The 12,563-nt window shown below is 43.7% G+C and overlaps 1 protein-coding gene across 1 annotated transcript in view; it reads right to left on the reverse strand.

Moving 5' to 3' along the window:
• PITPNC1 (phosphatidylinositol transfer protein cytoplasmic 1) overlaps positions 1-12,563 on the reverse strand; it is a 218,309-nt gene that overhangs the window by 40,728 nt on the left and 165,018 nt on the right. Inside the window, exon 5 of the mRNA XM_081028442.1 lies at positions 2,138-2,233. Coding sequence (XP_080884568.1) covers positions 2,138-2,233 — 96 coding nt within the window. The remainder of the gene's footprint in view (positions 1-2,137; positions 2,234-12,563) is intronic.

Below are 12,563 nucleotides of genomic sequence, written 5' to 3' on the forward strand. Positions count from 1 at the left end.
GGCCTTCTTTTGCGTCTTCATGCGTGTCACCTTGGGGCTCCCACACATGCGGGGACCTCCACCTGGAGCACTGTCTCCCACCTCTTTTCATCCTGTGAGTCTCGGCCTGTCATCTCTTCCAGAACATCTTTCCTCTTCTCATCCTTTTAAATTCGGTTTTCCCATCACAGTCTCTCCCTGCATGCTTCTTTATGGCACTTGTGACTTTGAACTCCATATGTATTCGTGTGCTTGTGTTTTTTATTGTTTGGTTCCCCTGCTAGACTAGAAGTGCCCTGAGGGGACCAACCCTCTGTGTCTCTTCTGCCCATTGCTATGTCCCCATCTTAATACTGGATGTGACACTCAGTAAATATTTATTGGATGAAGGACTATTCACCTCTCATTTCTTTGGTCAAACTGCATGCAGAAAAGAATACTTCATGACCCAGAGAAATGAATGACTATGAAACACGAAGTCTAATCTAGAATGTCTATGTAAATGACAAGAAGCTTTCCAGTGGTGGTTCTTGGGAGCATGAAGCACAGGGAAATGAGTCAGGCACTGCTGACTAGAAATGAAACTTGCTGGTGTCATCATTAGTATTCCATATCTGTCCAAAGACTTTGCACAGAATCAGGGAGGAACTCCCCGAGTAACGGACAGGACCGCCCCAAAGCAATCGAAGAGGAAGAACTGAAGTTTTCTGGCAACACTGCTTTCCTGGAAAGCCTGAACTCCCAAAGAGGCCAGGATGTCCAAGATGGACAGAAAGCACCCACCCCCGACCCCTCTAGGAGGCACACAAGTGATGCACCAACAGTTTCATCCCACATATTGTATGATCCCCACATCACCAAAGCCCCGTAAGAATCGGTGGATTTGATAGGAAAGCACAGACATTTCTCCTGCATAGAGTGAGACAAGGGGAGGTCAGGTTTCTGCTTCTTTTCCGTAGGTCCACGGTTCCACACAGTGTTTCACTTTGTTTTTCTGAAAATTCACGAGTGTGGCGGGCTGCAGCGTGCAGTGTAAATGGATGATGTTAAAAAGCTCAAGCTTTGACTCGAACCCAGAGTGATTCACATCAGCCTCGCCCGGTCTTTGAAGAGACAGCAGCTGCAGAGCACCTGCCTGCAGTTCAGCAGCAGCTCAGCATTTGCTAAGATCAGGTTAGACTTTGACATCCAAACGAATCCCAAAATGTGGAGGCAAAAAAATGTGAACCACATTGGGAGCCCCGTTTGTGCAACAGTGGAATTTATTTTTAACGGGTTTGTTTATTATGTCTTAAATCAGTCTTAATGAATCTGACAGAAGAGTTTCAAGGTCCACCCATTATGGCTCAAGGACGACTCTGGGGCCCTGAGTCCAAACATATTGTGATTGGCTGCATGTTGCTAAACAACAAAAATAGCCCTGCATCTGTTGTCCTTGCAGAGCTGGGGCGTTATTTACAAGGGGATCACCCAAGTTCCATCAGCAGCCATTAATACAATACTAATGGGATATAAATGATGACTTATATCAACAGTAAAATAAAAAGGTCGGACCAAAACAAACAATGGATTCTGGTAGGGTAGAAGCTATAGAGAAAGATATTCTCTTAAATTTATTCTCAGTCAAGATGAAAGAAGGAGATTCTCCCATGAAGGCGCTTCCTGCTTTGAGAGCAAGGTTAGTGCTGGGATGAGCTGCCCAAGTTCAATATTCACTCAGAGGGAACTGATGGAGCATTTTGTGTTAGACTTTAAAGATACAAATAAAGATAAACAGTCCCTGCATTCGGGCAGCATGCAGACGGAGAGACAGGTTGTAAAGAAGCCTGGAAAAACAGGAAGCCAGAGGTGGCCGTCGTGTTTTCAGAGAGGCCAGTATGTTGGATAGTTCAGCCTTTTGAATATTTTGCTGCCCAGAACGATGGCAGAGTTGGGGAGTTGGGAAGACTAAATTGAAATTGAGTGGCAGCCAGGGTCAGTGACGGGCCCTGAGGAGTAGGGACTTAATTTTGAGACTCACAATTAAGAATCCAACAACATGTGAAACCAAATTGAATCAGGATAAAGACAGATGGAGGTCTCCCAGGCTAGGCTGGACTTAATATTTGGTGAATAAATGAATAAATCTTTTCTACGTGTCATCCCATCTATTGCTTACCTCAGATTCTTTGTAGTAACGTTCTGGAAGTTCATCGCAGGCAATATCAATAAAGCAAACTTCTCTCTCGAGGTCTTTGGCTTCACTGTCAAAGATCTGAAAGGGCAGAGCAACACATCAAAGGTTAGTGATACCAGGTGATATCCTCAAGGTATCCGCAGGTTGGCACACCCGTGCCTGCGGTGAAATAACACCCCACAGAGCGTCTTCACGGGGCTCAGTGCCCCTGGCTAGTGTTCTCCACCTGTCTCAGAATATGCGAGAACCACGAAAGGCTTTTATTCATGGCCTACGTTTTGTCACATCAGAGGCAGGTGTAGCATCAATCACTGCACGGTGAGGCAGAGAAGATAAAGACTATTTTTAGAAGTTCTCGAATGAAGAAACACATCTCTCCCAAAAGTCTTTTCCAAAAAGGACGTCTGTTGATTTTTGGCACTTAATGTGAACAAAGGGAGGAAAGAGACTAAAAAAGGTCTGGCTAGATCTGAGGCACAGAGCAGTAATATAGCCCAAGATGTAGAGAAGAAGAAGAAAAAAATGTGGGTTTTTTTGTGTGTGGAATTTTTACATATATTTAATTTCATAAATAATACGTGTTCACTGCAGAAAATGCAGCTAAACAGAAGAAAATAAAGACTGTCCACAATCCCAATACCCAGGGATAAACATGGTACTATTCTTGATCATTTAAGAGCACAGTTTCCTTGGTACACGTAGGGGTGAGAAAGCAGAACTTGGAAAGATACTCAGATGGCTTCCTGCCAGTCTACTCTTGATTTCGTGGGCCAGAATGTCTATCACTTGCAAAGAAATGTGTAAGACAGCCACCTATAGAGATATACATTTTGGTGGAAAGATTATGTTCCTCTAGTTTTCCCTATTGCCATTTTTCTGTTCTAAACGGATGATCTTGCCAGCGCTTCTGAAAAACGGTAAACAGATTAAGTTTGCAAAAACCACTTCATCCTTGGAGGAAGTTTCAACTGTATCCTCACTTCATTGTTTAGTTCATTCCAGCAGGGGGATCTTCTGTTAACACTAATTAAATCTGACTCTTCAGAAAGGAATGGAATAGTTTGGAAGAACAAGGAATATTTAGTCATCAACCGATGACTAAAAACACGGTCTTGACACAAATTTGGTGTCTATTAATAATAAATCTCCCACAGGAAAGCAACTGCAGGGCTCTTTATATGCTATACTCTAGTTGGTTTGATTGTCAGGTTGAAATTATTAGTACTTTCCGAATGCTTTCTGAATAATATTGGTGTTGGTAATTATCCTCAAAGTCTGCTGTTTGCTCTGTTGCTTATTCTAAAATAACTGGAGACTGGATTCTTCAGACTGGTCCAAGGAGATAAACTCCCTGGTCTGACCTGAAGTGGCCACTGCATTTTCCTTAAAGGCAGAGAAAGATTGATTCTTGGATCAGCTCTGATTCCTTCCACTGCCACTTGAAGTAAAGTGCTTTGGGACCCTCCTGACATGTGTGGGAAGGACAGGCAGATTGCTTTGAAATGAAACAGACGGTGGGGAAACAAGTTCAAGTTTGAGTGGAGAACTAAGTTGAGAAATGAAATACTGGGTCTCGGGTTGCTTGTGTGTTTCTCTTGCTCTCTTTTATGCACGAGTCTCTTTTAACTGTGTGCCAAGAGAAGAAAGACACGTGCCTTCTTAAGGAAACAAAACCAAATGGAACACCCAGAGAGAAATGAGCTTCTAGAGAGTAAATTGAAAAAGAAGTTAGAGGGGTCTGACATTTATTGGTCGTAAGATTTATGGGCCTGAAAGACGGGGAAATAAACAGGGGTTAAGGGAGTTAATGACAGATTATGTGGCTTTTCCTATTTTAATTCAAACATTTTTTTGATCACCAGTTATCACATTGCCCCTCAGCTCCAAATTCACCCTTTGGTCTCTGCTCTGAGACAATGGACGGGACCCTGCAAGCATTTCTCCTTTATAGCGAGTACATTAAGCCATGTAGTAGAGGGAGGACTCTGCAGGAAGAAGAAGGGGGCTCCTCTCCCTGGTTTGGATTTTACTCCTGCTGCAGACTATGTGAAGAGACGTTCAGTGCTGCTGTCCCAGCGGCATGCTCAGCGTGCCGAGTTGCTTGGTGACCTTGCAACCCTTCACTCTGGCCCGCCTGAGGCTGGCACCATGCGATCCAGGCCTTGCATTGGCAGTGGTACTCTAACTCTATACACCTGCCAACCAGCCTCATCTCACCTATACGCAGAGGGCTGTTTTCAGCCGCCCAGCAATGGTGGACCAGCTCTCGTCCAGGCAGCCCAGCAAACTTCTCTGCCATACCAGAGAGGTCGTGGCTACGACCATGACTTCTCCAATGAAGTCTGAGCCCCCACTGTGGTGAGGGGCCCCTTCCGAGTTGGTTCTAGTTTGGGTACTATTCTCCCTCAGCCTTAGGTACCCTTTATGAATACAGTATTATTATCCCCAATTTTCACATGAGAAACCAAGGCTCAAAGGAGTACAGAGCTTTGCCTGAGGTCACACAGCAGAGAAGGTTAGATCCAGGGCAAGTCTCCAGCCTTCACCACCAGGCTCCTCCAGTGATAAAAGGTTGCCTCTTGGCACCCAACCGAGAAGATAAATATCAGTCATAAGTGCTTCCTGCTTCTTTCCAGAAAGATGAAATTGGAATCTGGTTCTCCTCCCACTACTTAGAAAATGTATGTCCTGAGTAGCTGTTATTGGGAACTCCCCAAAGACTGGGAGCTTTTCTTCTCATTGAATAGCTAAGGCTGCAGAATCTATGTAGGTACCACCCTTCGATTCAAACTCTGGTCTCCCTCATTAATGTGGCACTTAATTCTTACATTGAAGTCCATGAAATGTCAAGCACCTTTGCAGTAAATGTTGCAGGGTGGGGTTCCCACCACCTGAAGAAAGCCACAAAAATATCACTTTGAGGACCTCATGTCCCCTTCAGGCTTGAGATTACAAAGAGTCATAATTTCCAATAAATAATTAATCTCCAATGACTAGAGACTTTAGGAGATGCTCTTAGGTGCTCCGTAAGTGCCTGCTGAATTAATGGAAAGCATTAGCTTCTACCTTCCAAAGAGGAATCTGTAGCAGGAATATTGCTTACTAATTGATGTTAGTTTCCTTTCATGCGTCTGAGTTCTATTTCCTTGGTTGTAAGCACCCTAACTTTCCAGAATTCCTAATATAGAGAAGGTGGGGTGGAAACCTCTTGCTATTGGCTGACAGGTTCTACACTGGGAACCATATCTGAGTTTGAATTCCGTGATCTCCTCTGTGTAACCTTGGGGCAGGCCCTGCACCTCTTCTGCAAAATGAAAGGCTTAGTATAGATGGGTAGGGTTCAGGGAGCTATGAAACATCCTGGAATTTGGAACTGTACCCAGAATTCGGGGAGGTGCCTTTTTCTGGAGAGAGAGACACCTTTCATCTGATTATCAAAGATATCTGTGGCCTCGGTGAGGTTGCGATCAAGAGACCCTGATGACCACTGACACTCTTTCTAACTGAAATGTCTTGTAATATTGACTGACCTCTGGGTCATGTCAGTCTCCCAGGTCTTGCTGTTTGGCTCAGTTCTTTTCTGTCCCTTCACCCCACAGCGAGCAGACTTGGGCAGAGGGGCTGCAGCAGCAGGGGACCAGGAAGCGGTTGGTGGGGGTCACGATATAGTGTAATCACACACCATCGCCAGGGTGAAACAGTATAATCTTCATGTTCAGTTTAGGGCACGGCTCAGAATTAAGCCAATGCTGTTAGAATCAGAGGCTTGCCAGGCCCCAAAGGAAAACAGCAAGAGCAAGTATTCATTTGGGCTTCCCCAGGGGCAGTGATAGCAGCTGTCAGAACTCTGGTCCAACCACCAGCTCTTTGAGGTGGAGTAAAAGATCTGCTGAGATAACTTTAGGACAAGATGCATTTTGATACGTCAAGTCAAAGGTCTGCCAGGATCACACCTGACACAGGTGCCATGCACTGTCAGGCTTTGGGAGCTTCTATGGCAGAATTTGTCTCCTGAGATGGGGGTTGGATTTGGGAATCGTGGTACTTTCCCCAGATCCCCTATAATAACATTCCTATCTTTGGTTATTTATCAGACATGCCCACCCACGGATCCTCTGCAGGGGATTTCAGTGCCAATTAGTGGACTCTGCCAATCTCCACCTCCTCCACCACCCCACCAGGCAACGAACACTCAATAAACAAACTCCTTTTGATATACACTGAACAACACTACAATGAGAAGGCAAATCTCCCGAGTAAATTCTATCTGAGAGATTCCAAAATAAAAAGGGAGTAATTTCCCCTTTCTTGTAAAGTATTATGAACATTAAGTATCAAGTATCTTTAAAATCTTCATATATTTTGACGTAGTAAGCTTAAGCTTTGGAGAAGTTATCTTAAGAGCTTAAATAAATGGAAAGCTTTATGCACAAAGATTTTTCACTATAACATTATCGTAATGGTAAGAAGAGAGAGAGAGAGAGAGAGAGAGAGAGAGAGAGAGAGAGCGAGCGAGCAAACAGCTTAAATATGGGAAAATGGCCAAGGAAATTATGCTAAATCCAATTGATGAACTATTATGTAGCCATTAATAACTCCATTCTTAAAAATGATTTTCCCAGAGGGCATACACGGGAGTGGGTGGGATGGAGGAAAGGAGATGCCCCATATTTGATACAGGTAAATGCTGAGTCATGAGGTCATAACAACACACCAGATTTCTTCCTTGAACAGCAGTGTCTTTCTAGATTCTGTAATCTCTCGTTTTGCTTCTAGATTTTGTGATCTCTCTTGTTACAGCCCATTGACGTGAGAGCACTGTTACCGTGGCTTTCAGAAATCCACCATCCTGGGAATCAGGGATTCTGCAGCCCCTTTTTCTATAATGGTAACTTTTGTGGTTTAAGATCCAAGTTTAGATGGGAACTCTCTGTACTTGCTGCACAATTTTTCCGTAAACTTAAAACAGCTCTAAAAAACAGTCTATTATTACAAACTGGGGGGCGGGGAGGGAGGTCCAAGCTTAGTAGCTGTGTGGATTTTATTTTTCTGCCATCTGCCCAAGTTACCAAGGAAGCAGGTAGGGGTAGTTGAGTAGTAGGGATTGTGAGAAAAATCTACTAGTCATTTTGTTTTATGCCTCAGATATGATTAAGAGAACAAACCATCACAGCTAAGCCACTGTTGTCCTCTCACTTTATTTCACTGAACTTGGGAGGTCTCAGGGGTAAGCAGTTGACTAAGACATACCAGCCAAGAACAGGTCAAGTAAGAAGGCACACAGGAAGCAGAATATTTATTTTAACAGTGCTTCTTCCATTTTAGTGCTCTGGGTTTGCAAAGTAGCCTTGGGTTTGGTGGAAGGCAGGGGACTGTGGAGCCACCAGAAACTGGAAAAAGCAAGGAAAGATTCTTCCCTAAAGTCTCTGCAGGGAGCGTGGCGCTGCTGACACCTTGATTTCAGACTTCTAGCCTCCAGAACTGTGTGAGAATAAAACTTCTGTTGTTTTAAGCCCCCCAGTTTGTGGTAATTATTAATAGTTATGGTAGCTCTAGGACACTGATACAACTCTACTCCTTCCTTCCTTCCTTCCTTCCTTCCTTCCTTCCTTCCTTCCTTCCTTCCTTCCTTCCTCCCTCCCTCCCTCCCTCCCTCCCTCCCTCCCTCCCTTCCTTCCTCCCTCAAGATCAAGATGAAACTGTCAGTCTCTGGAAGGGGAAAAACTGTCCTGAACTTTCGTGAATGCAGGTAGCCAGGCTTTCTTTCTTTTCTTTCTTTCTTTTTTGTTTTTGTTTTTTTTGGTTCTGCTATTAAATGTGTGCAGGAAGAAGAGGGGGGTTAGAACGTGAAAAGAAAACTCAGAAGAATGCACTAAATGTGAACTTCAGCCTGGAGACGAAGACTCACTCCTTAACCAGATTTTAAAGAAAACAATTATTCATGACACCTGTTAAAGAGGGTAAGGCGGAGATTTGTCTTTTTCCTGTCACCGCCCACCCTCAAAGGTTGCAGAAAAGTCAAAACAGCAGACAGAAACCTGATGCCAACAATACAGAAGAGACAGAAGGATAGGAATAACGTAGGGCATTGCTCATCAGCGAAGTTCAAAATCAAAAGCTGATGATACATGCACCTGAGGAATGAGAACAACTGAGAGCTAAAAGAGGAAAGGATGCCCTGGAAAGTGGGGGGATGGACATCTCAGGGTAAAGAGCATAACACACTGAATGCAAATTCACAGCTCGATCCCTTTGAGGGAAAGGATACTTCTTTCCATTAGAGAATCGGTGTCTAGAAAGAGCTCCAGGAAACCAGCGGAGGGTTGAGAACCCATTTCATGTTGTGGCTTGAAGTGAATGCACATTTGGGTGAGATAAAAGGTGAGGAAGAAGGTTCAAGACACAGGAGTCAAAGTGACACGGTGACGGATGAGAAAACGATTCTGGCTGGAGAAACAATGTTCTAATGAGGGGCCACTTATTATGAAAAGGAGAGAAAAGTCCATCAAAGCAAAGCAGAAGGGTCACAAATGCTATGATTCAATTCATTTACTAAAATGACTTTTGTTTTCCCCCTGTGGCACAAAAAGGCTTCTAAGTTATGGTTCCCAGGGCATCTGTAACAAAGCCCTTTTCATAAGCTTGGTCTAATGTCAGAACAGAGCAGCCTCAGTCCGGATTCTTCCTCCAGGCCACAGCCCCTAGGGACACGCAGACTGTGTCTCGCGACCCGGCCAACACTTCACACGGGCACGTGTGGATACTGGCACCTGAGATGGTGTATGGTTTCCTCGCAGTATGATCAATAATGCTTCCTAATATAAGTCTCAGAGGCTGAGCTTAAAATAGTTTCAATTTCTCCTCGTTCCTTCTTATTTCAATTCACAGGGTAGGCTCTGGGAACTAGTACTGCTGGTTTTCTCAAGCGGACGAATCGATATTTAACCTGGAAGCGTTCACGGGCTTGTTTTGGGACAGCCCTCAATAGCCTCAGTGTTTGGGGCTTGCCATATCAAGGTGACAATGATCCCCGTCTTTCCCCCAAACGTTTTGGAGACTAAACAATGACTCCTTTGCGCAAAGAGGCAGAGTTCCTGACACAGAAAATTGACTGGTATTCGCTTTTCCCCAAGAAGCCACTGCCTCGGTCTTGAGGGAAGAGAATAAAATACTGAGTTAGACGTGGCTTGCTGAGGCTGGCGGGGTGGAGAGGCCACACCAGGATGTCAACAGACATGAGGAGAGTGACAAGGAGGCTGCCAGCAGCCTTACTCTCTAGAGGCCAGAGTTTCCTTCCCTTGTTCACCAAACGAGTGTCCTGAGGTACTTCAGAGCCTTCTGTCTCCTTCCAGCTCATTCCTGGCATGCCTCTCCCGGCAAAACAATGAGACGGGCACCAGCCCAAAACCACTTAAGCCTCATGATAGATTGCATCAACTGTCAGAAAAAACAAAGTAAGGGAACAGATTGTTACATTTTCCTGGTAGGTTGTATTTTGTTTGGTTTTCCTTTCAGTGTGGCTCTCAAATATACAATTGTGAATCAACTTTGGGCTGTCGCTCATGTCATTCTAATATAACCACCTTTTCTTTTCTCTTTTCCATCTCATAATACTCCTTCATTATGGAAAATATAGTTATAAAATTGCAGAGAGAGAAAATATAGTATGGTGGTGATGAGCCTGGACTCGAGTCAGCAGGCCTGGGGTTAAGACCAGGCTCTGCTCCTCGGCTGGGTGACCTGGGTACACTAACGCGGACAGCTGGACCTCACTTTTCTCATCTGTAAAGTAAGAGCATTATCAGTTCCTCCCTTAATGGGTAGGAGTGAGGCCTCAAAGACATAAAGCAGATAAAGCCCACTTTATTTTGACCTGGCCACGGTAAGTGACCTGTTGATATTAGATGTTAGTCTCATGGGGGGAGGGGGGAATTACCACAAAGTCAGCACTCATTTTTAAGGTCTGCATGACATTTCATCATATGGCTGTAACATAAATGAACCTATCTGTTCATTTAATGTTTAAGACCTTTCCTGCCCCCCATTGTTTATAATACTATAGTGAATACCTACAATAAAATGTTAATCTTCGATTGTTAATGACCCAACAACTCTGTATATCCAGATACTTTCTCTGAATTCCAGGCCTTTTGATAGCAACGGACTATCGGACACCAATCCGATTTTAGTTAAAATTGACATGTTCAAAACTCCATTCATCATCTCCACCCCTACCCTTTTGGTTTTGAAGTTTGAGTTGGCTCCTTCTCTTGTGGACCTTTAATCTAAGGGAGAAACTTGGGTGTCCTCCTGGGCTCTTATTTCTTTCTCATTCTCATATCTGGTCACGCACAAAGTCCTGTGAATTCCACTGCCTCTGTATCTCATCAATCCATCTCCCTGACAGACTTTCTATTCTCTATCTCACCTGGACAACCAAAGAACCCTTAACTTCCCTTTTCTTGAGACTCTGGTTTCCACACTCCATCCATCTATCTATCCATATACCCACCCATGAAGTTTTCTTCCCAATATGCTAGGATGGTTTGTTCATCACCCTGGAACATATCTGGTTATGGTGGAAAGAGTATAGACCAAGAGTCAAAACATCTAATTCTAGTCTTGGCTCCATGGCTTACGAGTTATGTGGCCCTAGAAACTCATCAAGCCTCAATTCATCATCTGGAAGTGAGCACTCTTCGTGTCAGGACCAGGGGAGATAATGGGTGTGAAGGTGCCAGGTAAATTCCAAAATGCTACACAAATATATGGAATTAATACACTTGGCCTTTACCTGTCAACTAACTCACTGTCTATGATGTTCCTTTTTCTTTCTTCCTGGATTCAAGCATGGCCCCCACTAACCCCTCTCAGCATCAAGCTTCCTAACAACTCACTGTTTCAACCTTCCAAGCCCTGGCTCTTGCTCCTCGTTTTGCTCTAAAGGCTCTCACCACCCTATCTGCCTGTGTCACACTAATTCATCTTCCAAGGTCATGGCCTCTGCCAAGCCTTTCTTGATTACCTTTTAGTAAAGCATAAGCGTGTGTGTGTGTGTGTGTGTGTGTGTGTGTGTGTGTGTGTGTGTATATATATATATATATATATATATATATATATATATATATATATATATATATATGAATTCTTTTTTTGGGGGGTAACATGTGGTTATGGTTAAATTCTTGGGCTCTCAGAGATCCCAATGCATATCTCCTTGATGGAACTGCCAGGGGAACACTACCTCCAGTAAAGTGGTTTGTCTCAGCTGTTGCTCCTTTTGTTAAATTAGAGGATCATAAATCATTAACACCCAAAGAAAGGTTGAACAATTTATCTTTCAGCTCCAGGCTTTTGAAATCTCCCCAGCTAAAGCCTAATCAGGCAAATGGCACTAGATCCATTGTGGGTTTTGTTTTAAAATATAATTACCTATCAAAGTGGAGAATTTAGAGTGAATGTCCTAGTTGTATTGTTTTGGATAGCTGCCTGGACATGGAAGATGAAATAACTTTGACAGGTGACAGCGAAAGTCTATCATTTCAGTTAATTCTGCAGATCTGGACTAGTAGCATCCCAAAGGCTCTAGTAAAAGATGGTCATTGCCTCGGTCCCATTAGTGCCCCAGCCCTATAAGCATATGTGGTGGGGAATATGCTATTCAACTGATGTATCTTATTCATCAGTGCATCCCTCAAACAGTCTTTTAATATTTTGTATATAATTGAAGCTCAATTTTTGGCTGTTGTTGAACTTAACTGTTGGGCTAAAAACCATCAAGTCCAGTTTTAACATTAGCATTTGTTTGCTAGTAGTGGATTCATTTTCTTGTCTGCCAGCAGATGACATCTCGTTAGCCAACAAGTCGTAGCAGATGTCAAAGTTTAGAAAAAAATTGTGCGAGAAAAAAGAAAACTTGAGAAAATGCCCACCCACGAAATTTCCTTCTTTCAACAAATTAGGAAAAATTATTGTGAGGTATAAGTTTCGGGGCTGACTCCCTTGGATCAAAGAATAGTTTGAGAATCATGCCTCAATACCAATGACAAGAGCGTGAGCGGCAACTTAAGATCCTTGCACGGAACACACCCTTCCAGCATGCTCTAAATGGCACTTTGAGCACTTTAATGTGCATACAGATCACTTGGGGAAACTTACTAAAGTTTCTGGTTCAGTGGGTCTGGAGTAGAGCCTGAGACTCTAATCAGGTCCCAGCTGAAGCTGAAGCTAAGGATTCTATAAATATCTGATAATTGGGGGAATACAAACTTAAGGCAGAGACTACGGGATGAAGAAACTACAGGGGAAAAGTAGTGGCCAGGTGGAATTCCATCCCAGCAATGGAAGTCACTGTGAAATTGTCAGATTTGGGGTCTACATCGATCCCCGCAGGCAGCTCTGTGGGAGA

The sequence above is a fragment of the Rhinolophus hipposideros genome (genome assembly GCF_964194185.1).
Source record: "Rhinolophus hipposideros genome assembly, chromosome: 20".
In the NCBI taxonomy this organism is placed as follows: domain Eukaryota; kingdom Metazoa; phylum Chordata; class Mammalia; order Chiroptera; family Rhinolophidae; genus Rhinolophus; species Rhinolophus hipposideros.